Source organism: Balaenoptera physalus (assembly GCF_965194825.1).
Source record: "Balaenoptera physalus genome assembly, chromosome: 5".
Classification (NCBI taxonomy): domain Eukaryota; kingdom Metazoa; phylum Chordata; class Mammalia; order Artiodactyla; family Balaenopteridae; genus Balaenoptera; species Balaenoptera physalus.
In genome coordinates this window covers 54,704,280-54,730,884 of record NC_138884.1, presented here as the reverse complement: position 1 = coordinate 54,730,884, position 26,605 = coordinate 54,704,280, and the positions used below count along the sequence as shown (strand labels likewise).

Here is a 26,605-nt window from a genome sequence, read left to right as displayed (position 1 = left end):
CACTGACCCATTTCTAAATATGGATTTTCTCTCCCTTTGCAAGTAAGTGAGTAGTATAAGCACAAGTGACAAATTCTAAACAAACTTTTACTCTAATAAATCTAGGGAAGAATGTAAGTTATAATCATTGCCTTTTACTCCTCTCTGCTCCAAACATAACAGATGAGTAGTTCTGATTATACTGTTGGTGAAATTATGCCCATATCACAAATTGTGAAACAAAATAGCGAAACAACATTTAAGTTCTTCTGCATGTTATAATTGCAGTTTTCATAACAAATCATATTAGCAGGTCTTCCTTTCTCACTATACCATAGAAATACACCCCAAAGTGCATTGTGATATGAAACAAAAGTTTATATGTCTCTGATTTTTTTATTTTCTTTTGTTCAGTACAAACTCAGAATAATCATTTAATGCTTTCCTAAAGGATAAATAGACTTTCCATAAAAAGTGCACTGAAATTATGGGGTAAAGTAATAATAAATGTACTATTTGTTCAGAATCTAAAGAAATTGAGTCTCAAAATGTTTTTCATTTTGATGCATATATTATTTCATATTAGACCTCTTTACCCACTCCCTTGTTTCATTAAATAAAACATGAAATAGACCTGACAAGCATGATAAGTCTATACTTGTTCTATTTGATTTTTCAGAAATCCAGAGTGGCAAATAAACTATTTCCCTATGCAACAAGAATAGAAAAGAAAAAAAAAAAAAAAGCTTTATCAGTTCTATTGACTTTACAAACACATATCCCTAAGAATTGTAAGCTCAGAAAAGTCAAGGGTACCATATCCATCTCTGTAACCCAACATCAGAAAAGTGTCTTGAACACAGTAAGTTTTCAAAAATATGCTTCCAAATAAATTAGGAATTATTATTTCAGGGGGGAAAATGAGATATAACTGAGAAGTTACGCATTTACGCATCATAATTTACACTGATGGTACATTTAATCATAAATCTTAACCATTTTATCCCCCTTTTTAATGTCCTTCTACTCAACTGAATTTGCTTTCAAAAACAAGTGAGCCTCTAAAGGTCATCTTCTTTTGTAGCCCAACAGATTAACGTTAAGAAATAAACATTTGGCACTTAATTTTGGCTATGTAACCTAATGCCACCACTTTAGTTTTCTCACAAAATATCACAAAAAACTAATTATTTTTCCAAAATGGATTTGATTTCCTTACACTACAATCCCAACCAAAGAACGAAGGAAAGAATAATGTTATTATTAAGTAAAATTATCATGCAAATGCAAATAGACCATTGGACAAAGGATGTCAAGATTATAAAATTTCAGTAAATTAAATGACTATTTTAAAGCAAATTTTCTATTTGTATTTTTTAGTTAGTTGGAATTTAGAAGGAATGGAGTGCCTTATTAGAATATGTCAAAAATATTTTAAATGTATTTTAATACAGTGGACTGTAATACTATTGATTTTTCTTCCCTACCCAGAACATTTTTTCATCCTTACACATCTATGAAGTGTTCCCTTTCTATTGGAGAAACTGTTCTCTACTCTATGTGGTCCTGGTGAGGCTGTCAATCATTAGCCTTCTCCACCTTGCTCCCAATCTTTCATCACAGGGGTGAGCAGGTTACTCAGGCTGGTCCAAATATGTTTGTTGACTATGTAATTGTTACAGGAATAAGCACTTGACTCAACTGAGTCAATCAGAGTCCTTAACTGGGACAGACTATACTGATGCCCAGAGACAACAGCGCTCTCTTTCCAATGGGCTTGCTAATTGAGGCCCATGTAAGCTGAAACACTTGGCAATTACTTTCAACTGCCACTCATGGGAACAAGGAGAGAATGAGGCAAATAGAATCACAGGCAAAACTTCCAAAGAGAGAAGACCTTAAGAACATGGATTGGTTCCCTGGATCTAACTGTACCTGAGGCAATTTCCTCCTCTGGACCACCCAGTTAGTTAGATAAGCCAATACCTTTCTTTTTCTTTTTTTCCCTTAAGCTAGTATGAACTTGCTTTTTTGTCACTTGTAACCAAAAGTCTTAATACAGTGGAATATAAATAAGAGGATAAAGTCAAAGTAATATGGAATCAGAAGTCAATTCAAAATAAAGTATTTTCTGGCAGAAAAAAGGAGTTGATTTTTTGAATGCTTAAACACACCATAATTGTATTTTAAAAATTTAAAAATATTTTCAAGAAGCATGGATTTTATTTATTCATTCATTGATAAACATGAATTAGGCAATTCATGGTTAGTGTTACTAACCCAACACTGTATTAGGCAAAAAAAGGAGGAGGTGGGAAATACGGTCCCAACCTTCCTAACCATTAATGTGAAAGATGTTATAAGGAGACACCTTATCTATATTCAGTACTAAAGATCCTTGGATAAATAGAAGCCCAGAAGAATCTGATGCACAGTGAGCCTCATGCTACAGCCAGTCCTTTTTAAATGTATTTACTTATTTATTTATGGCTGTGTTGGGTCTTCGTTTCTGTGCGAGGGCTTTCTCTAGTTGCGGCAAGCGGGGGCCACTCTTCATCGCGGTGCGCGGGCCTCTCACTATCGCAGCCTCTCTTGTTGCGGAGCACAGGCTCCAGAGGCGCAGGCTCAGTAGTTGTGGCTCACGGGCCCAGTTGCTCCGCGGCAAGTGGGATCTTCCCAGACCAGGGCTCGAACCTGTGTCTCCTGCATTAGCAGGCAGATTCTCAACCACTGCGCCACCTGGGAAGCCCAGCCAGTCTTTTTTAAAAGGAGTCCTAGAAACTGATTTCCAATTTTGAGTAAGTTGTACCAGTTTGGCTTTTTTTTTTCCTGTGAATATATCTTTATATTTAGCTCAGACTTTAGGTTTTTCATTAAACCATAATTTTATAAATAGACATTTCCACAACTAAGCAGTCGACATTCATAGCAGAACCTGCTAAAAGCATTTAAGCTGAAGTCTTATCAGAATGTTTATTAGGTACCCTCTTCTATGAAAATGATTTTCCTGTAGAGAAAATGATTTTGCAACGTCTTCTCATTCCATTAAAACATAGTTTAGACACCTTTCTTAGATACTTTTTAAAAATAATAATAACAACAATAGGTATTACTGAGACAAACAACTTGGCTCCAAAGGTCAAATGAAGCTTATATTTCCAGCGCTACGAATGAAGTTACTTTTTGAAATGTAAATTTTACTTTTTTCAGTAAAAAATTAAACAATCTATTACAGTTTTATTTAAATTTCCTACATGTGTGAGTGATCATTCCTTTCCTATCTAGGCTCCTTTACTTCCCCATTAGGTATTTAGGAAGTTTGCTGCCATCACCTAGGATGCAGTGTTCTTAATTCTTTTGGATCAGGGTTATCTATAAAAACAGCTTCACAACTGATTTATCTCTTATGCTTAATATTTTTGAGGTGTGCTATCAAAAAAAATTTATGGAAGTAATTGGAAAGAGTAAAACATCTCATGGTCTTGTTTTTAGAAAAAAAGGAGGGGCTTTTCCACATCACTTTGATTTTTATTCTTTCCCTGTTATTCACTAATCGTGGTTTTGTTTTATTTTTAATGTTCTCTTACACAGCACTGCCTTATGAAACACTGCACTAGAAACCACATGGTACTCACAGGTTAGTCTGGCCTATCTTAGTTTGAATACAATTTTATTTTCAAATAAAAGTTCTACAATCACCTTTCCAAGAAACCAAAAATAATTGTTTAACAATTCTAAGATCTGTGGAAAACAGAATTATATCCTTGTGTTGGTGGGCAAGGGAGAGGAGAAAGAACAAGAGGAGGAAGAATGACTCAGGTCTGCAGTTTTCTGATTTGAACATTTCCCTGGATCTCCACTTCCCTCAGCGACATCCCCCCACCGGGATTTCTTCCCAGGCCCAATTCACCTTCTCTCCCTGCCCTCCTGCCCAATTCCACTTTGTCCTCTAACCCTCCGACCCCTCTGTGAAAACAGCATTCACTTTCAATGCTTCTAGATACTCATATTATCAGGGTTGGAAGGCCCAAGTTACACTTGACTGTCCTCTCTGTCCTTTTCATCCTATATCCAGTGAGCTCCCAGGTTCTATTAATTTTTTAAAGCTTCCCACATTTACCTTTTTATTTCCAGTTTTCACAGCCATCACAATTTTAACAACAACTAGTATTTGCCAGCTAATATTTGCCAGAGCCTTCAGAGCCTGGCTCAGACAGAGCAAACAGTTTCATACCTAGAGGTTCAGCCCCACCCTGTTCCTGACATAATTCTGACCCGGGCAGAGAATTTATTAATTGCTTCCCTTGCAGTCCTTGACCTAGTTTTATTGTGAAAGACCTAGAATCCCAGTGCCTGAAATTAGCCCTAAGGAACTATAGTCCATTGGGGCTGTGGTTTCCCCTTAACAAAGTAACATTTCTACTCTGAATCACTAATTAGCACCACAAGTTCTCCCACAAGAATTGTGGCTCTTTTTTCTGAATGGAGGATCCTGAAATTCTACATAGCTTTTGCCATGGGAATTCTGAATCTTCTTTTCCAGTTGTCGGCTGGGTCCTAGACCTACGCCCTGAGAATTCGGAACTAGGGCACATCCAGATACTTGACTTTGAGTAGCTACACCATCTAGAAATCCTTGTTGTTATGACCCACTTGCTAGATTTGATCCTTGCACATATCAATACCACCCCTCTTTAGACCTAAGTCATTGATCATTTAGAATGTTGGCCAGCTCTCTCCGTGGACTACCCTACAGAAGGATCAATAATCCCATCCTACATGGTCCTAGCTTCCAGCCATTCCTAGCTTCCTACCACATGTTTTAAAGTCAGCCCTTCTGAGTTAGATCATTCTTAATCATTATCTCATTTAATTCACAAAACAATTTACTGATATAGATATCATTATCCTCATTTGACTGATGAGAATTTTAAAACTCAGAGAGATTACACTATAGGAGGTACACAAGGTCACATGGCTAGGCAGTGGCAGAGTTGGAACCCACACTCAGGTCTTCGTATTTTCCAATCTCATATTGTCTTCAGTATGTTAGGTTTCCTTTCACCATGTTTCACAAGCACTATTGCAAGAGACATAACACAGCTTTTCATCTTTCAAATCATCCCATACATTACCATAAGCATATTCTATGTAAACTTTCACTGTTATAAATTTCATGCTCTAAATTAATCTTCCATGGTTCCTCGACTATTTATGCAAAAAGAGCCATTTCACCACTCAAACATTTGAGGGTCTCCATAATCTGGATCCAACCTACCTACCAATGTTTATCCCCCACATCATTCCACCATCCAAGCCAAACCCTCCTGTGTCTCAGCCACTCAGCCCAGGCTGTTTCTGAAGTTCTGTGTTCCTTGTTTCTAATTAAATCTACTCCAATTGTCAGAGCGCAGTTCAGATCCCACCACAAAAAGCCTCCCATGACTTCGTATAACCAAACTCATTCCACCGCTCTGTCAACGTTACTCTAGCCATATTGATATTTTAACACATACTGCATTACAGGATTCCTTTTTATCACATAGGATGACTCACTGAAATTTCCCTTTTCCAAATTCCCACATTTTGTAATTCTCGCAGGGCGCCACCATATTCCAAACCGCGAATCGTCATTTTCCAGCCCCTTTAGAACAAAGAATTTGTCTTATATAAGTTTGTGTCCCCCTCTTCCAAGCTAAATACCATGCCCTAACATAGTAAGAGCTCAATAAATGAGGAAATGAAAGAATACATTGTACGACGGGAAAAGAAGGGTAAAAAAGAGGAAAAGTTTTTCACCAGTACCTCCTTGAGATAATGAATTCCAAACCCTCATATATGCTAATTAAGAGTAGAGGTTAAACCAATAGTACAAAAAATGTTATACGTATCATGTTTGCCGGGATAGAAATCTAAAAATTTTGAAATGATACATTTCCCTCCAAATTAAAATAGACCATTAAAATGATTTTCCGAATCAAATAAATTTTAGAAAAGGTATTAAGTTGTTAATATGTTCATAACAAAGGCCTTTTACAGTCCCTTGTTTTGAAGTTATAAAAGTTAGAACTACTACAGTGTTTCTTCTTTTTTCAAAAACTATAATGAAGAAAGGCTCCAAAGTTAAACTCTTATCCTTGCTGATTAAAAAGTTGATTCTAAACAAACTATGCCTTAACAAAATGTGATATCTTTTACAATAGGGACCAGACCATCTAGGTCACTGGATTTTAGTGGGCAGGGGAAGGGAGGACACAGAAAACAAGAAAACCATGTTATCACTTTTTCTCAATTAAAGATTAACTTCAAGGAAATTAATGCACTGACAATTAATAAGGCCAGATGTATTTAAATAACTTCTAGCAGGAAAAATAAATTATCGATCAATTTAGCAAATATTTTGCCTTCAGAGTACCAAACATCTGAAAGATTTAAATTTTCTGATTTCTTCCATTTGCTTAGCTTTGTGTAAATACATTCCACAGTACCATGTTACCCATTAGTTTGGTAAACCATAAAGAACAGAGAGAGATTCTCTTCTCTCAGCTCTTACCCTGAAATACACTATATGTGTTTAAATACCATATATAATTTTTAAAGATAAGATGGTACTTTGTAAATATAAAGGGTAATTCAAATTTGAGGCAGAAGTACAGCTTTTGTATATTATCAGAGGTGGTACAATCTCTGCCCTGAAGAGAGATAAAGTGCTTGATTTAGTGCCTTAAATTTCTACAAAGTGGGCAGAAATCCCAAGCTATTATCATGTTGATAGAAATCTCAATCATTAGTGAGATCAACTTTGATTGTAAGGCTCCGTTTGTCTACCTGCCTCCTCCCCCAAGTTACTGCTAGGGTTTCCCCAGAGGCTGGCTTCCCTCAGGATCACTTACAACTCCTTTTGTGACAAAATAGCTGCAGTTTAACTATAATGAGATGATAGCTATACCCATCAGCCCCCTCCAGATGAAATTCAAGAGGCTTTGTTCATAATGTGTGGCTAAAATAACGCAAATTTGTCTAAGTTCATGCTAAATCTTTTGACATAACTTACTTGAGCTAAAGTCTATCAAGAACTTCAGGCGAGAAACACTGTAGTTCGAAATTCCATTCTAAAGTTTTCTTATACAAATTTAAAAAGTGAAATTGAACAAATAAATATAATAAAACAATAACAACTTTATCTCCTCCAGTAGTCAAATACTAATTTTTTGAAGGAGATATTTGTAGTCATAACCCACAAAAAGAGTTTTCAAAAGCCAATTAGTCACCTGGAGGATTTTGAATTAATCCTTTTATATACAGAAAAAAAATGCAAAGGGGAAAACCCACAGAGGTCTTTTCTCCTTCCCAGTACAAATATAAAAATAATTGCAAATTCCCAAGTACAATAAAATTCTATTTAAAATACAATACACTGATTTGTTTTTTACAGGGTCAAATTATCCTCCCTTTTGCATTGTCAATACATTGTCCTATACTGTAAAACAAATCGCAGTTGTAGAGTATGTACCTTGAATCCACCTACAAAAATATTTATTACTTTTTCACATTGAAATTTTTTCCTAAAACTAAACACATATGTAAACTCCTAAAATAATTGAATCTATGTTCCATTCTGCACTTATATTTGGCCTGTCCACTAGTCATACTGATATGTTTTAGAATCAAATTGTATGTTTTTCCTGAAAAGATCCATTTATTAAGAGGAAAAAAGCCTACATACTACCAAAAACAAATGCAATAAATCTCACTCTGTGTTTCTGAAAAACATGATTTTTAAAAACAAATTTTAAATTCCAGAACCAAATGTCAGAAAAAAACTGAGATTTTTTTTTTTTTCCTTCAATAAATACCCAAGGATTAAAGAAAAAGCTTTGGCTTAGAGAATATATATTATCCACTTCTATTTTAGGATGTTGTTTACCAAAATATCATAAATACTTAATAGCAACTGCTCCTAGTGCTTCTAGCAAAAGGCAGTAAAATGAAACATAAACCTCAGCTGTGAAAGCCCAGGAGTTTTGCTTTGCATTTCATCACTCCACTTCCCCATACCCTGTTTAGGATGGCCCGGATTCTAATGATCACCAGAGACAGCTCAACTGAATTCCAAACAGAAATATTATGAGCTCCAGTGAAACTATTAATCATTAAAATGGAAAGAACAACAATCGCAGTCAAATACTCTGCCACCCGTTCGAATTGCCTGACTGATAGCTAAGAAATACCATATTTGGAGGAGGAAGCAATCACACAGTCCAATCCAAATTTTTATTTTACTCTTCTATAAAGCCTATAAAACTTTCAAGATATCAATACAGTGAGGAACTCCATGCTCAAAGCGTGCTCTGAGACTGTTTATGAAAATCTTAAACTTGAAATCACAAACCCAGGCTCACAGAGCTCAATTTGCAAGAATTAATACCAAATCTCACTTAACAAACAAAATCCAGATCTTTTAGAATTTCCCTGCATTTGCAACACCCAACAAACTTCCTTCTTAACTTCTTTCTTCAAGATAATGACCCACTGAACTGGATATCAAGATTACTTCCTATAGTTTAAAATATATCTAAAATTACGAGCCTTTCCTGACCCCAGAGAAATACTCACAGAATTAATTATTCCTTTAAGAGCTTGAAATCCACCTTTGACAGGGAAAACTTGTTCCTTGGAATCAGCAATTCTTTCAAGCTTTAGAAAAAGGAGGAAAATTTAATTGAGAGGTGGTTGAGACATACAACACTTTATACACTTCATTACATGTCAATTACATTCACTTGAAAAATTATACCAGCGGATTAATTCACTGTCAGGAACTGAAGGTGATGGGACTAGTGTTACTCTAAATGCATCACAAGAAAATGAACTGAGATCAGACACAGCCCCTTTACACTGGCATCAAGTTTCAATTTCAAAACAGCTCAGAGCTCTACTAGCTGTAAATGTCATGAGACACAGGAGTCTCAGTCACACTCAACCAAATATTTAAATGTAAAATCATTTTGTGAGTGGGGAAACAAATTTAATACATAAACCCTCAAAAATTCATGAAAAAAAATTGGTTCTTTAGGGAAAATTATTAAAGATTCCTCCTACACAGACTTCCCAAATCCCTGAACTCCTGAGTTGAGTTTTCAAACTAAAACATTTGAACAAGACTTGTCATGATAATCCTGTCAGCTGAGTTAAAGAAGAGGAGTATGCATATTGTTTTAATCCAACAGCTTTTCCAATATTAGTTCCTTCAAATGGAATAAATGTTCAAGAAAATTAGAGTTTTGTCTTCAGCTTGATTAGGTAATGAAGCCTGTCAAATTCAGACATTATTAACATAGAGCTCAAGACATGGGGCCATTTTTATAGAAAATCTTTAATGACTGATTTGAGTCATAATAAGTCATCAGTGAAAAAAATCTGATAAACTCTCCTTAAGACAGTTATGTGATTTAGATTAAAGGCTGCAGATCTGCTGGACTTACTTGAGCTTGTTCAAAGTCAAGGACACCAACACAATAAACTCTAGCCCCAAGGGACCTGGATATCTTTGCCTATTGAGAGAATGAGAGAGGGACAGAGAGAGGAAGACAGAGAGGTGAATTATTCAAATGTCAGGCTAATACATGCAGAGACATACAGCAAAGTACACTGGGGTGTAAAGAACCGTTTCAGTTCAATACTCACCTCTTTCTCTGCATATGATGGCACCAGACCATCCAACTTCCCATCTGTCAGAGCAATTATGATACTGGAGGTTTTTAAGCCTCCTGCTTTCTCAATTTGTTCATTTGCCTGAAAATGAAGAATAATTGTCCAACTCATAAGTTAATCTTAACTTTTAACCAGCATGTTCCATCAAGCTGAATTTTAAGTCTGACAAAATCAAAATATTATGAACTGGCTTTTAAAACAGGGTATTTTGTGTTAACTATTTTAATTTGAAATATACATATATTCACATTATAGAGTAGTTAGTATAGGGTTTAAATGATAAAGATTTTAGCCTTGGCTGACTATAACCACATAGAAAATGTGGTTCTCTGAATATAGCCATAGAGAAAATGGAAAATCCCATAAAAGGCAAAATGTCATCCAAACTTTTCTTATCACCATGGTAAATGTTTTCTATCTGTCTTATCCCTAGAACAACTAAAAGCATTTTTTAAAAAAATTTTAAGATAAACATGTAATGGGGTCTTTGAGTTTTACTAGAGAGTTACAATTTATTTCATTACAGAGTAAGAAAACATTCTCTCCCATACTCATAAATGTAAAAGAACTTACTAGCTTTAGTCCTTCATGGATGTATGTCTCTCCTACGGGACTAACACGTTTTAAATTGTCCAAGCCTTCACTGATTTTGCCTCTGAAAATAATATAGTATAAAATTAAACAAAAGAAAAATGAAGAAAGATCATAATAAGCACTTCTCAAGTTGCAGTTGCAGTTTTGCAACTAAAGTTTCTTTAGTAAGAAGGAAAGGAAAGAACATGGGCTTTGAGGGCAGATAGCTCCTCATACTTTTTGTCATTTTAATGAGTATTTAACAATGTCTGTATTTTAACCATAAAAAATAAAAGTACTAACAATGTGAAATATCTTGAAAAAGCCAGGCATATTCTAGGCTTTTTGAGCTGAGAACAGATATCTTCTATCACATTTGTTTTACTAAATGCTAAGGAGTAAAACATTTTCCTGCATTCAAAAAAAACCAGGATGGAGTAGGTCAACTTAAGTGAAAAAGTATTTCTGCAGCACTCACCCCACCTCCCTACAAGTCAGAAATCTTCTGTGTTATCCGCAAATTCCTAAGGCACATTACTTAACCCTTACTTATGGAAATTAACATTTCCTATATTTGTCTCCCAAAGTCTCATGATCTAGTCACTTCTGTGGCTTCTTCTCACCCATCCAGACACCAGATCATTCTCTTGCATATTGTAGGTACTTAATATATATTTGATGAACAAATGAAAGAATAAATGATTGGATGGATGAATGGATGGATGATAATGGTTCTTGACAGAGACAATATAAATGAAAAAGAGGAAAAATCATAGAATAATCTTTCTTATCATGACTAATTAGTTGTCTCAATGGAGTATATCTAAACAAAGTAGGACTACAATATTAACAGCTATTTTGCGTGTATAAGTAAAAGACTCATTTTTCAGGTTTTTTAAATATAGATTCCAAAGACCCCTTTGAAAATAAATCAAAAGAATCTTAAGACACAAATACAAGTGTTGCAAAAACAATCCAAAATAAAGTCAAAGTTTCTTTTTAAAATTTTAAAATTAAAAGATCCAAAGAGAGATCTGAATATATTATTTTCAGAATTTTAGCCTTTAAATAGAAGCAAAAATATACCTTTCTAAATAAAAAAGTCATGATATGGTAAACTGAAGTATAATGCTTTAAATAAAACATGAAGATCATCCACACTCCTGAGGATGATAGATAAAAAATTAATTGTAAAAAGTATATTATCTGAACATCAAGGAACTTACTGGGGTCACACACAAAATTTTATATACATATATATATTTGTGTGTGTATATATACATACATAAGTATATGTATATACATATGTGTATGATATGTATACATCATACTCTATTAAAACAAATGTCAAAAATAGTAAAAAAAAATTATTCTGTCATGCTGCAATGTTGTGTTTCCAATACTTGAAATAAATGAGTCATTCACCAGGGCCGCATTCACATTTTAAAAGTAACTTATTGATTCTATTTTAATATTGTAATGAAAATTATTATCAGACAAGTTCTCCATCTCAAGAAGTTTCCAGATAACACAAGACAACTTTCAAAGTATAATCCTAATCTTCCTCATTCCTAATTCAGTCATCTCTACTAACCCATGTTGATTGTCTCTTTTAATCCTTGGTTTAAAATCTACCTATTCTGAACCTATCTCTAACTTCAATGTACTCTTTTTTCTAAGGTGCCCCAAACATATTCATGTTCAACTCTTACTACATTGAATAATTCTGTTTCTTAAAAACATTCTACTTTAAAATAATTTAATGAATTTAACTTAATTTTTTTACTTCTTAACTAGACTGGAAGTTTACAGTGGACTATCACCATGTCTATTATTTTTAATGTAGCCCCCAACTCTGCGCTAACTACTTATTATAATGTCTTTTACAAAGTAAGTGTTCAATAAATTTTTCAATCTACCATAGGAAAAAAATTCATAATTCCACAGATTATGGAGTAAATTACATAATTTATAAACTTGTTTTATCTAAATATTTATGTTTTAATATCTACAGAAACAACTTGAAACTGATTCTGTCTGAATGCAGATAAAAACCAAATATTTGGTGCTTCCCCAAAATGAGTGGCAGCATGTCCTCAAGCATTAATGTTTGCTGCCAAAAGAGAAATGAAAAAGACAACTGAAATCCAAGTTTACGCAAACAAATTTTGCATGGTAAAAATCACCTTCTCCATTCAGTTCAGATTCAGCTCATCATTACTTCTGAGGACCAGACAACACCAGCAGAAGACTTTAAGCTGAAAGAACTTGCCAAATGTGGGATTCAGAGTGTTTGGGAAGGGAGGTCTCTGCTAGCTCATTTCACTGGAAGAAGCAGAGCACCTCTTGCTTTTCTATCTGTACCCATACCTGCCACCATAATATTCTAAGCTGCTCTGAATTGCATCATTACTTTTACAGCTGCAGAGTCATAAGAGGAAAAGTGTTCCTTGCCCATAGCCAATAACATCAACATACATTGAGTCCTGGTCCGTCACTTTCCAGAGTAACTACATAATCTGCCAGCCTCTCCTCCATCAACAAGTGTCACCAAATGGGTAATGGAAACCGAAACAAGATAGGGTCTTTGAAGGATCCCAAGAAACTAAAAAATAAGCTCTAAATTTCTCTATTAGTAAATGGTAGACTAAGGGGGAAACAAAATTATATAGCAGGTGAAAAACACAACTCATCCATCTATACTGTGACTTAAAGAAAACTCTAAAGGAAAGCAAGGGAGAAATTGATAAAAAATAAAAGAAGAAAAAAAATGGGTATGTTAAGAAGATCAGCTCCAATCCAACATCATCTTAGAAGATCAGCTTCACTGAGTATGGCTTTAACGTTATGTCTTCAGCTACGAGGAACAGCAATATTGAAACTACTTTGGTGTTTGTTGTGAAGCTGTTGTCAAGGGTGCTGCTGTCAAGACACACAAAGTCCCCCATGAGGTCACACAGCAGAAGTTTCTTTGCCATCTCTGAGTAATCACTATATACTTCCTTCTTTCCGCTAACTACAGCTATGTAAACTGTTTCTTGCCCTATCGGGAACCCCATGATAAATTTCTTACTCATTCAGAAAATTCTGCTAAGTTCATATCGTTATCATATTGCTACATCCTCTTTTTCAAGATCCTAAATTTTCTTTTTATATGTTATTAATTTTCTGCAATGTTATTATATTCTGTGCAGCTTCAAATACTTTTTGGAAAGAGGCAGAATTTAAACAAATAAAATAGGATATGAAACTTCTGTTTTACAGTTGTTGTTTGTTGTTGCTGAGCATCAGGGGACTAATCAACTCTTTCTTCTTGACTTTATAACTATGTTGATTGAAAAGAGAATGAGGCAGGGGGTGGGAGGTGGAGACAAAAACACACTGACTCATTTTTTTAATCTATAAAATTAACACTTTCATCTCTGTTAGTATCTCTCAAGTTTCTCTGCTGAGTAGGGAAAGGAAGAGATAAAAGGGAAGAGGCAGGACAAGAAGAAAAGAGAAGGGAGGGGAAGGAAACCACAACTGCCATGCACGGTGCCACATCAATGGCTTTTCTCCATCCATAGAACACTTGGGACTGTGGAAGATGTGCATGATGTCATAACTAAAATAAAGATGTATTTTATAAATAGTGGCATAATAAAATGGTTGGCAGAAAATTCTGACTTGCCCAACTAGCACAATTAAGGCATAATTTTAAGTACCTTCTACTTGTGACTAAAGATATACATTTATAAATATATCTGTATATTTAACCTGAACTTTTCAATGAGCATCATCTTAACTTTCCAGATTTTAAAGCTCTTTCCAGGTTTCAGTCAATCAGTCTACACACATCTGCTGAGCACCTACCACATGTGAATGCTGTGATCCTACACGGTGATATGAGAACGACTCATGCTTAGTCCACAGCTACCTTCACACCCATCTCTACAGATGTAGTGTAGTTCTCCATCTAGCTGGACGCTGGGATCATCTGAAGGGCTTTAAAAAAAATCTCCTCTGGACTCTAATGGAAGAGATTCTAATCCACTTGGTGTGTGCTGGGGTCAGGGTATTTTTTGGAAATTCCCCAGAGTATTCTAATGCGCAGCCAGGTGTGCTTCAGAATCAACAACCACCCTCTATGACTACAACACACCAGATAACATCCTATGGGGCAGAGAAACCTTCCATTTGAGCCATCAACTCACAGAATTGTGAGAGATAACAAAATTGTTGTTTAAGCCACTAAGTTTTGGGGTGCTTTTCTATGATCACGGTGCCAACTCCAGGCCAAAGCCTTAATAAGGCATGGGAGTTTCCTTTTTTGTACCCTTGGTAGCTAGCTACCATACAAAAACTTTAACTATCCTGAGACCACCATGCAGAGAAGGAAACCCAACCTAGCCATGTGCAGAAGCCACATGCAGGAGAATGAAGACTCCAGTCCACAGTCCTAGCTGAGCTCCTAGACAACAGCCAGCACCAGCACCACCTTGCGGGCCGCCTGGGTGAGGTGATTTCAACTCTTCTAGCCATTCCAGCTTCCCAGCTGACAACATGTGAAGCGTGAGAACTGCCCATTCAATGCACAATATCATGAGAAACAATAAATTGTATTTATACCACTAATTTTAGGGTAGTTTATTATGCAGTAATAGATAACCAAAATAGAAATTGTGACTAAGGTAAAAGATAAATGACCTTAAGGAGATTGACAGTAAAGACTGGAAGAGCAGTGAGCAAATTGTTATTGGAGGCTCAGTTTCATGTTCATGTCTACTGCATTCCATTGGTTAAATTTAGTAAGCCATAGGCCCAACCCAGATTTTTTAAATTATATATTTAAATAAAAATACTTACATACACATATATTATATATATTATACATATTACATATATAATCATGTATGCATATATGTTGTATGTTTTCTGTGTTTCATTGGAGGTCACAGAAGATCAATCTATCACAAAAGCTAAAAGCTTCGTGCATCTACGCTATCAAATGCCAGTTTAGATAACTGCATAAGCATAAATGCTATAGGTATTTATATCATAGGTCAGTTAGCTATAGGTATTTATATCATAGGTCAATTCTGTTCTTTATCCTCAAGAGAATATTAGCCAGAGATATTAGTCCTTGAAATGAACAAAACTGCAAACAAAATGTAGGAATACACAAGAATTTTAAAATTAGTCAGTTTCATAACATAATTAAATGTTTCTCTTGGAAGGTAAAACTTAGTAGATTGAGTAAAATATGAAACAAAACAGTGTTCTCAAGATGTTATTCATGTCTATACAAATGATTTAGAATCCACTTAGCATTGTACTTTACCTGAGCTATTACATATAAAGCATTTAGCAAAATGTCTGATACATAGTAAGTGCTCAATGAACTTTATCTACTACTTTTGTCTCCTTCCATTAATAAACCACAATATTAATCAGTCTGACAAAATTAGAAAAATTACATGAGGGGAAATTTGTTCATTCATTCAAATACTATACCCATCCTAGTTGTCTATTTAATTGAGTCATTATATACTGCTATACAACGTACTGTATGAAGGACAAATTGCCAAAGGAAAAAAAAAAAATTATTCCCTACTAGCTCCTCAACTTAAAAATTTTTAAAGGTTTCAAAAGAGTAAAAGATGATCTTTCCAGACACAAACATTTCTAATGCATCCCAAGTTACATCTTAGTAACTTGTACTTTATATAAAAACTTGCTTAGTCTTTATTTAATATGTCACTCTAAAGCCAATATATGCCAAGGTCTCTGTGGTCCAGATTCCAGACCAATGAATCCAAGGTAAAGTCCTAGATTCAAAAATATCTGCTTAAAAAATGCCCCACACAATCTGGGTTCGTGAAAATTTTTTCTCCAATTTAGTCTACACTTACCAAAGTGTGGTACACAGATCACACCTAAAGTTCACATCTGCTGTATCTTGAATGTTTATACTCCATTTCCCCATTCAATGCCTTACTGGGCCATGAGAAACCGACCTCTGCATTTTACCACCTCAGTGTGCCAGGTCTGTCTTCCAGGCACAAGCAACAATGTTTTTAATTTTCTAGAACACACTCATGAAGCAGATACGGGACTTCACTGAAAGTAACTATTCACATATGCACGCCCAGAATCCGAGTTGCTGCCATGCCCAGACCTCTCAGGATTACCACGACGTGTGGCCAAAACTGACTTTTCTAAACAGGAATAATTACTGCCCTAATAGAATCAAAGCAAAAACAATAGAGTCACTTCCTCTCACTGCGTCACTGGTTTGTAAGAGAACAGAACACATTTAGAGGATGAATATGTCTTTGAATTATGACAATTCTGACTAATTGTGAAAACTGGAGAAGGGGGAACAGAGAGAGTCGAGGCAGTGCAGTGGTTAGGTGGTCACGCTCAGGAGCCACACCCAGGCGTGAATTCTGGCTCTGACTCCTTAGCTGTGTCACTTTGAGCAAAGTCACTTGACTTCTCCAAACTTCTGCTAGAATCCTGGCACATGATTACCTTGGGTGGCATTGAGAAAATGCATATATATTTAAGAACTAAAAAAAGCTAAAGACTAGAACTTTGGGAATTGGCACATCATTGGTGCAGTACAATGATAACCTCCAAATCCCATTTCAACCTCAGTCTCCTTCCCAACCAGTCATCAGTTAGGCCTTCTCATGCATTGTATGCATTTAATCACCCCAACATTTCTATATGGTAGGAATGATTAGCTCCTTTTAGCAGACAAGCGAATTGGGCAGCAAGAGGTGAAATAACTTGTCCAAAGTCACACAGCTAGTATACAGCTCCTATGCCTTTCTGACCCAAAGTCCAATCCTGGTGTTTTCATTTTAACAAGGAGCCTTCAGGATCCTCCAAGTTAACAGCTGAATATGCTCTATTCCTAATGCTTACTCTTTCCAACTCTTGAGTTCCATTTTGATTCCAAGATAGCTGTCTCTGGCTACAGAAGTCAATAACATTTATTTTTAATTTAAGTATTTGTTTAATTTTTTACAAATAGTATTACATTGCTATTGAAATAAAATTGAATAACCTAGATGTATGGAAATTAAAAACATGAAGGCTCTCCCCACCCTGAATCTCACTGCTAAGACAACATTGTCGTTAGCAACTTGTTGCTCAACTTCCAGACTTTTTTCCATGCATTCATTATTATACACACACACACCATAAAAACAGGTAAATTTTTGGTTTGTTTTGATTTATCATCTTTAACAGAGTATTCTGTAACTTGCTTTTCTCAATTAGTATATCTTACATATATTTTCATGGTGATATATATGGATTTTCCAATTCTTTGAACGACTGTATAGTATCCCATTCTATGTCTAAATTTATTATAGTATCATCAATTGACAAGCATTTAGATTTACTACAATTTTCACTATAATGAACAATGCTGCAGTATTTAATTTTGCACATACCTATCTTTGCACACTGGTGTTAGTATTTCAGTAGGGTATAGTCCTAAAAAGTAGAATTGCTGATAGCAGACTTCTAAACTTTTACAGATACTGACAAATTTCTCTGCAAAATGAATGAACCAATTTATAAGTTACCAACTCTTAAAAAAAGACTATTTTATCACAAGTAAATTTTTAATTCAGATTTAAAGGAATTAGAAGAAATCCTTTCAAATAATAGAAATGTGTATATTATTTAAATTTTCATATAAATTTAATCAAACGACTTCTCTTTAATTTCCCACAAGTTTGCTTAAGGAATATTTTTTCCTAAGTAATTGATTATTATTCTCAGGTCAAACAATTATATGACTTTTTCAATTTGGGGACAGTTATATCAAAAAGAGAGCTGGAAATGTTTGTAACTGATCTATAACATAAAAATGAGAAAATTAGCAAATGTAAGTCATCATTTATCACTTCTCAAGGAGAGAAAATATATGATAGCAGTTAATAACTCAGGTTCTAGAGCCAGACCAACTCAATCATTCATTCAACAAATATTTACAAGCATCTACTATGGGCCAAGCCCTGTTCTAGGTGTTAGATACATGGGTGAAGGTAAACAAGACAAAGAGGACCCCTCTGCTCTCATGCAGTTTACATTAGGGTTACGGAGTAAGATAAATCGATTAATTAACAGAACAATTTCAAAAAGTGATAACTAAATAGAGTATTGTGAGACGTTACCAGGGAGGTGAGGCAGGATTTCTTTACACCTGATGGTGAGGCAAGGCTTCTCAAAGGAGGTGATGTGTGAGATGAGGCCTCAATAACAAGCATGAGCTGGTCAGGGGAAGATCTGGGGCAGACAGCAAAACTGCTAGTGCAGAGAGAAGGTTGGTCTGTTCAGGGAATGGAAAGATGGCCAGTATACAAAACTATGGCATACAATGTTGTAGGAAAGGTTTGGGTGAGCAAGCAGGTAGGGCTTTTAGGCCATTGGGAAACGTGTGCTTTCTATTCTAAGCCATTAGATTGTCTTAAGCACAAGAGGGGCATGATCTACTTGACACTTTAAGAGACCATTCTGGCTAATATACTCCCCACCACTGATTAATTGTGTGTTTTGGACAAGTTACATTACCTTTCTCAGCTTCAGTTTCCTCATTTATAAAGCTGAGATAACAGTATCTGTTACATGGAGTTGATATAAGGGTTAAGTGAAGTAATGAATGGAAAGCATTTTGCACAATATCTAGCACATAATAATTGTTCACTAAATGTTTTCGATTAAATCACTTTTACATCGTTAAGATTACATTAAGCAGAACTAAGCATAATTCACTACCCCCAATTTTGCAACACAATAACTAAGAATATCCTTTAAAATTAGTCCTGATTCAAATTCTCTAATATTGAGAGGCTGGCTATTTCCATATTGAATCAACAGTCAGCACTTTCCTCTTACCTGATCCTATAATACAGCCCTGAGCTACATGTGTTTGTGTATGTGTTTGTGTACACAAACAGCCCCCTACTGTCACATAGCTTATTCATCCTTGTGTTACCTCCAGAGTCCACAATGCTCAATACATCATATACAGATAGGGCAGGCAAAGCAGGTAGGTAGGTAGGTAGATGGATGGACTAACAGATATATGGAAGATAAAAATCATGGGGGCAAAAGAAAAGAAGAGAGTGTTTCAAATTGAATTATTCAAAATAATAATATTTTTAGATCATGAGTATATAAAATGCATAACTGATCATTTCTTGCCATGTTTATTATTCTATTCATGCATTTACATAGTACCAAATTCATGCTGAAACCCTAACAGAAGACACAGCCCTACTGTAAGGACTTACTGTCTTCCAATCTTGCTTCATCTCTACTGAAAATATTTAGCAACACTCTGAGAAACATGAAAGAGGTACTTCTCATATTTACCAAGGTACTGACGAATTATAAGTAACAGAACCAAAATTGTGAAACCTGCTATATTTGACCTTTGCATTTTCCATGCACTCAGATCTCTTAGTGTGACATCGAGAAAGTTTATACATAGAATTCCCCTTTCTAGGCCTTGAAACAAGGATCCCCAATAGTTGTGGAAACATCTGTTCAGTGATCTTGCATCTAAATATGTGAATGGTTTCTACACACTTCACATTGTATAATGGACGAAAAGTGACATTATATCCAAATATAGAGGACCAAAGAAATTTGAAAAGTTACTGATTTAATTAAATAAAATTAGTAAAAGAACAACTAGGTTTAGAAAATAATCCTTTAGGGCAGACTGTTCTGTGATATACAAAAAACTTTTCTATGCATTGTCTTATTTTTGATCCTCACAAATCTCTTAAGAAAACATGGTAGATTATGTCTGCAGTTTATAAACATAAAAACTGACACACTGAGTAGATGATTTACCCCAAGTCTCTAATCAGTTAAGTAGCAAAACTGGAACTCTTAACCCAGGCCTTCTCAGTGTACATTCTGCCACCTCAAAGTAATGTGACGTGCCAAATCGTGCAATTTGTTAAAACTGAACTTATTTCTATTTAAAAAGAGCCAGAGGAGCCAACTATATTGGAGAAAAAAAAAAAGTCCAAGTAGCATTATTAAAATTCCTCCTGGAATTTTATTATAAATCCTTTCAAGCAGGATAATAATCCCTGTATATAAGCATAATTCCTCCTGATCATTAAAATACTACATACTCCCTAGCTGCAGATAATAATAATAGCAACAAAAAAGCTCTCATCTCTTGAATACACATATGCCGGACTCTGTCCTACATTCTTCACATTCATTGACTTCAATTCTTACAGCAATCTTATGAAGTAGGAATTATTATTATCACCACCATCATCATCATCATTATATAGATGGAAAAAACTGAGGCATAAAGAAGTTAAGTAACTTGTCCATGACCATTTGGCAAGTAAATGGGTTCAGCAACTTTTAGATGCAACATTACGCTGCCTTTTGAAATAGAAGCTTCTTTATCCCATTCTAACCCCTCCCCTATCAGATTCAACCAATGATAAGGGAAGAATCTCTAGTTGAGATGAACAGGATTTAAACCCTTTCCATGCATGTTTATGCAATACCAATCTTGCCGACCTGTGACTATCAAAGTGCTGAAGGATTCACATGTAAAGTACCTAACAGAGAAGGATTATCAAAGTGCTGAAGGATTCACATGTAAAGTACCTAACAGAGAACCTGGCACAATGTATGCAGTTGACAATTACTGAGAGTCTACTATGTGTCTGGCATTATTCTAAATCCTTTTCTCTATACATACTCCATAAATGTTAAATTGGTTCTTTTTTTGTCCTAATGGATAGGCTGAATCAAAAGTTGTTTCTTTGGAAATTAAGCTGGGCAATAGAGAAAACTTCTTTTCATGAAGGCAAGGACTGTTATATCAATGGGTATAAAAAGCTGTTGTATATGGGTTGTTAGGGACTACTGTTGCTCTGGCCCTTGATGAGACCCAGATGCACATAAAAAAGTATGAGAGGAAATATCAATGAGGAGACTGAGGTCATAAGCTGGACTCCCCACCTACAGAGAGATTTCCTCTCCAGGCAAAGTAAAACTTAAAGCACAAAGAAATTAGAAGTTGGATTGATTTTCCAAATCAATTATGTGAATTTTAAATGTTATCTCCCTGAGTTCCTTTAAATGTTATGCTTTCTTGACATTTTTAAAGGAAAAAAAAATACTTTAAAGACAAAACTTTTCAGAAATCCACATATTATGTGAAAAAAGATACAACAGCCTCCTTTGCTAATACTACAGTTTGGAGAAATTTGATTTCAAAATAACACTAACCCATTCATTTACTCAACAAGAATTGAGCAAGAACTATCTTGCATACTTTGTGTTAAATGAAATAGACATAAAAATGAAGTAGAAAATCTCCCTTCCCACTATGGAAAGAACCATTCTTTAAAATATGTCAATGACTACTTCTAACTTGCCACAGTGATGGGTCCAAATGACACAGAAATGGTCATATAAAATACTATGATATTGTTTGGGGAAAAAAAAATACATACACACACACACACACACACGAAAATGAAAGCAAGTCCCTTTATAAAGGTAAACATATTCAGCATCAGTGGACCTCAGAGTAAGACTGGAGATTCAGGATGTCTGCTCAATCTAGTAGATTATCCAAATTGATCCATATCTTTCTCCTCCCTAATATTCTTCCAATTCCTGGTTGATTAATATATTACATCTAAACATGAAAGATGTAGAACTACTTACAGTAACAGAGAGGGGAAAAGTGGGAGGCAGTAAATACACAACTAAGGCAGAGATATGGGTTTCACTGTACATTCCACAGCCAATATGAGTGATATTGATTTTCAGATTACCTACTCTTTTATATTATTCATACCTCCTTTTCCCTCTATTAGTGAAGAGAACGAAATTGTCTGTGCAGTTGCTTGATTCCACTGAGAGGCCTGAATCACCACTTGGAAATATCAATCATTCCTTTAAGATTAGTCTCTACTAAAAGCCTGCAGTGAAATGATAATGCACTAACCTGTCTCCAGTTAATGGCAAAATAATGGTTGCTTGAGAAGAAAACACAATGAAAGATAATCTCATTTGAGGGCTGCAAAATAAGAAAAGAGGCAGTTAAAACATTTTTAAAAGAAATATTGATATAATACAGATGCATAGCTAGGGAGTCTCATTTAAAATCAGTCTCACTATTATACTTCAATAAAGATGTTAAAAAAAATAAATAAATAAATAAAATAAAATAAAATCAGTCTCACTGAATGGTCCAGGCTTCTTTTAAATGGAACTCCCTCAGCAGATACACTTAACTCTGCTCAACATTACTGCATATGTCATTTTGGATTTAGACAGTGCTTCTCAGCTCTCAAGCACTCCTCCTTGACCCATAGGACTGTTTAGGAAGAGGCTAACTAGAAAGATGAATTCTAGGCCAATGGAAAATTCTTTTGTAGAAAGTGCTTCTTCCTTTGATGTTCTATCTCATCTCCTTCTAGGAGGCCAGTCCCTTCAGAGTGATTATCATTAGCAATTTTAGGGCTGGAGAGCAGTCCGTTTGATTTAATTACCACAGCTATGAAAGGAGTTCATACAGAAGTTATCCTGAAGTAAGATTACTTAAAGAGTGTCATGGACAATGTGAAAGAGAAGAACAAATCACATTTTGATTAGACATTTTCAATTTTCTAAGTCTCAAATATCACACTCCAACTGGCAACAACTGCCCTGGTTAGCTACACCTTTTAAGCTTTGAGCCTTGATCTCACAGAATGGTTCTCATTTCGAAGACACTCAATGCAACTCTTACTAAGATCTGAAACTGAAGATGTGAAAGTAAGACCTACAAACTGAAGAGCAGAATGATGGCAAAGGGTTATACATATTTGAAAAGTCATTCTCTTCAGTAGTCACCCTTTATTTACTTTCTACAATGCACTGTTGGTTAATAACTGAGCAACTAAACTTGAGCCAGAGAACTGTGTATTATAGAATTCCAATTTGTAAACCAGACCAAATAAGAGCCCCACTTCTTGGAAATATACTGAAATGACACATTGCTTTTGATCAAAATCTATGGGACTCTGCAAACTCTTGGATTAAATCAGAAAATTTATAAACAACTGTTTCTTCTGCCTTTGACATTTAAGGATATAGGGCCTTGTTTATTTTTCTCTCCTAGACAAGTTTACCTCAGACTTTGTCCAGAAATGAGTGTTATACTTGGCTTCCTAAGCAGGAGACTGATGATTAAACATGGACAAGAATACATTTTTATAGGGATAAACTTACGGCTGCCAATAACTAAAAGCAAGGATTGCCTAGGCCTCTACAGATTGTTTGAAGTTACTTGCAACATGACTTTCAAAATGTTTTGATCATCCAAGCCTGTTTTACAGAAAACATTTGGGCTAACAAGACTGAAAGAAGCAATATTTAATGATACAGCTCCTTTTCATGTCCTTTCCATTATCTTGATAAACTTGCATTTGCTCATTGCATTTTTTCTTCTTAAAAAGAAAAAAAAAAAAAAAGGAGAAAAAAAAAAAACGCCTCAAAAGACTAGTGTCCTAAGGTTATTTTTAAATAGGGATGCCACTAATTCCTGGTTACCTCTAAATAAGAGAGTAAGCTGGATTTCATAGCAGTTATGCTTTTTATAGGAGAGAAACCAATCTTTCCTAGTAAGGCTTATTGCATATATAGAACAGTTAAATTTTAAACCAGCCACACGCCCACATATTGCGTAAACACAAGTCGTTTCTTTAAACACACACAAGTGCCTTTCCTGGTAGTGGGTTATTAACACGTGTTCATTTGAAGATTACCAACACTTATTTTTTTTTAATGAGGACTTCAACAATGCTAAGAATTGTATGGAAAGGAAAATATATTATGGATACTATTAGCATAAAATTTTTAATGTGGTAAATTATGAGAAAGCATAACTGAAATTCAGAACAGATGAAAATTCAGAAAGGAAAAGACATTTGGAATTGTATCTGAAGATACTTCCCCAGAGCCTGAGCCAAGTTTCTGGGATCCAGATGAAAAAAGCCCTCAACAACTGAAGGGCTGTCCTAATAACAGCATGTGTGTGATAAGACCTTGAGGCACTTAAAAATCAACAATTGAGTAAAGGCTTTCCCTGCAAATGGTTTCCAACTTCCCTCCACATTAAACTCCCCTGCTAAGAAATGGAAAGTGGGAGAAATACCTCACAAATCTCTCTGTAAGTTGCTGGACAAAATTGTAAATTTCAATCCAGTTATTTGCCACACTCCCAGACCTGAAAAAGGAAATTGAACTGATCATAAAAACAACACATTTACTGGGGCCTAACCTGACCTCTTCTTCAAGCAAAGTAACAGCATCAGCATCTGAAACTTAGGTGCTAGGAGAATCTAGGAAGTCAACCCATCTTCAGGGACCACCTGCCTGCTTATTGTTTGGAGTAGGATCCCAGCTCTTCAAAATAAACACAGCCTTCCTTAGAAGGAAACGCAAACCACACTGGTGGGTATGTTAAACTTCAGCCAGCGTGAGGCGCTGAGGACAGAGGGGCCGAGAAAGAGTCTTGTCTGGGTTACAGGGTCGCAGAAGGCTATCCCAAGTGGCCGCAGTTTCCCAAGAAACTCCACAACTGGCCAGCAGTGACTACCCATCTCCCAGCGAGCCTAGCAGCTCGGGGATCCTCCTATCACCCCGCAGCCCGCACAGATCCGAAAGCGCTCGCTTTTCGGACAGAGATAGCAACAGGGCACCCATCACCGGGTTACCCACGCCCCTCCCCAGCTCGCACATACATCTCAGCCTCCCCAGCCACAGCTCACTACCCAGTGCCACTCTCACCAGAAGACCCTGCATCTCCCTTCCGCACTCACTTGTCCAGGACGAAGTAGAGATCAAAGGCTCCACGGCAGGAGGGCTGCTCCTGGGCGCTCACCAGCCCCCCAGGACCGCTGAGAGCTAGCAACCACAGCCCGGGGACCAGCCAGCTCCCGGGACTGCGCGCCGGGGACAGCCCCGCCAGCATCCTGCGGCCAGGGGTCTGCGACTCCCTCCTGCTCGCAGCCCCCTCTGCTCGACTCGGTGGCGACGCTAGGGTGGTAGGAGTTAGCAGGGACGCACCCTAGGGTCGGGGATTGCGAGCAGCTGGGGCGCCGGCGCCTGGGTCAGCAGGACCTACTAACTGACAGAGGGAGGGAGACCGGGAAGGAGGGAGGTCCTAGGAGGACAAAGGGAGACTCCGCAACCGCCGCAGCTGCCGCCGGAACTCTTGACGAATCCCAGTGGAAGAGCGATCCAGTCCTCCCCCTCCCGATTCCGGAGAGTTCCTGCAGACAATAAGGGCCCTCGGCGACAGCTTGCAAGAGAAGTTCCTCCCCGGCCTCTGGTCGAGCCTCTAGCGCCCGCCTGGAACCCGGACCGAGAGGTCCAGTCCGCCGGGAGGGCTCGATTCCGGCTGCTGCAGCGCGAAGCGGGACAGGCACCCCCGGGACGCGGCCACCGCCGCGCAAACTTGGAGTGGAGACCCCTCTTTTCTGGTTCCCTTCCTCCGGCGGCCCAACTCCGCTCTGCACTCCAAACTTTCTTCCTTGTACTCCACTTCGGCACAGCGCAGCCGGGCGGTCCCCTTTAGGGGAGGAGGCTGAGCTGGCCCCGGGACTGGTGGCTCCGGAGAAGCCACTCACACCAGGCCAAAAGCGCGATCTGGCCGGGTGCCGGCAGTGTCAGTGTGCGCCCAGGGGCGGGGCCTGAGCCGAAGGCCGCCGAGCCACACACAAGCACACTTGTGGGTTCGTGCCGAGTTGAAGATGACTAACGCTTGTCAGTTTTTGGAAAGAGGACACGTAGTTTAGAAAAACAGATGTCCTCTAGAAACTAAACATCTCCATGTATCCTGCAGCCTCGGCCTATTTCAGCAGCTGTGCAGTGCAGCCCTCGCTGTGGTTTGGGAAACTGAAGTCTAGCCATCTCAAGAGAGGCGATGCCCCCCGCACTCTGCCCCACCCCCAGGACCACAAGCACACTTGCTGCACCGCTACCTAAGGAAGGCAACTTCCTCTTTTTTTATAAACCTACTTGGTTGTTTCATCTCACCAAGCCTAGAAAACAGCATGGTGGGGGGAATGGGGGTGGGGTCGGGGGTGGGAACTGAACTCTTCAGGAATGCACAGTTGTACCTCAAAATATTTCATCCCACTGTCATTTATCTCAAGCTCCAGATATTAAGCGTTGCATCTTGCAGCAAGCTAGGCCACCCTTGCCAAACTGTGCAGAAGCAAAAGTTTGCAGGCATTCGGATTCTCTGCTTACTCATTTTGCATTCCCTCCCTCCTCTCCTCCCCCACCACAC

General features: G+C 37.0%; 1 protein-coding gene across 3 annotated transcripts in view; it reads right to left on the bottom strand.

The window, feature by feature from the left end:
* Positions 1-26,000, bottom strand: part of ANTXR2 (ANTXR cell adhesion molecule 2) — a 153,934-nt gene extending 127,934 nt beyond the window's left edge. For 2 of the 3 annotated variants that reach the window (XM_082463834.1, XM_082463832.1), the window contains exons 1-7: positions 25,131-25,981; positions 24,464-24,535; positions 22,271-22,342; positions 10,267-10,348; positions 9,667-9,774; positions 9,465-9,533; positions 8,596-8,676 (exon numbers count right to left, since the gene is read on the bottom strand). In XM_082463834.1, coding sequence (XP_082319960.1) covers positions 8,596-8,676; positions 9,465-9,533; positions 9,667-9,774; positions 10,267-10,348; positions 22,271-22,342; positions 24,464-24,535; positions 25,131-25,282 — 636 coding nt within the window. In that variant the 5' untranslated portion in view covers positions 25,283-25,981. Of the gene's footprint in view, positions 1-8,595; positions 8,677-9,464; positions 9,534-9,666; positions 9,775-10,266; positions 10,349-22,270; positions 22,343-24,463; positions 24,536-25,130 lie in introns of all 3 variants that reach the window. The other variant, XM_082463833.1, reaches the window with a different exon arrangement.
* Between the last annotated feature and the right edge of the window lie 605 nt (positions 26,001-26,605).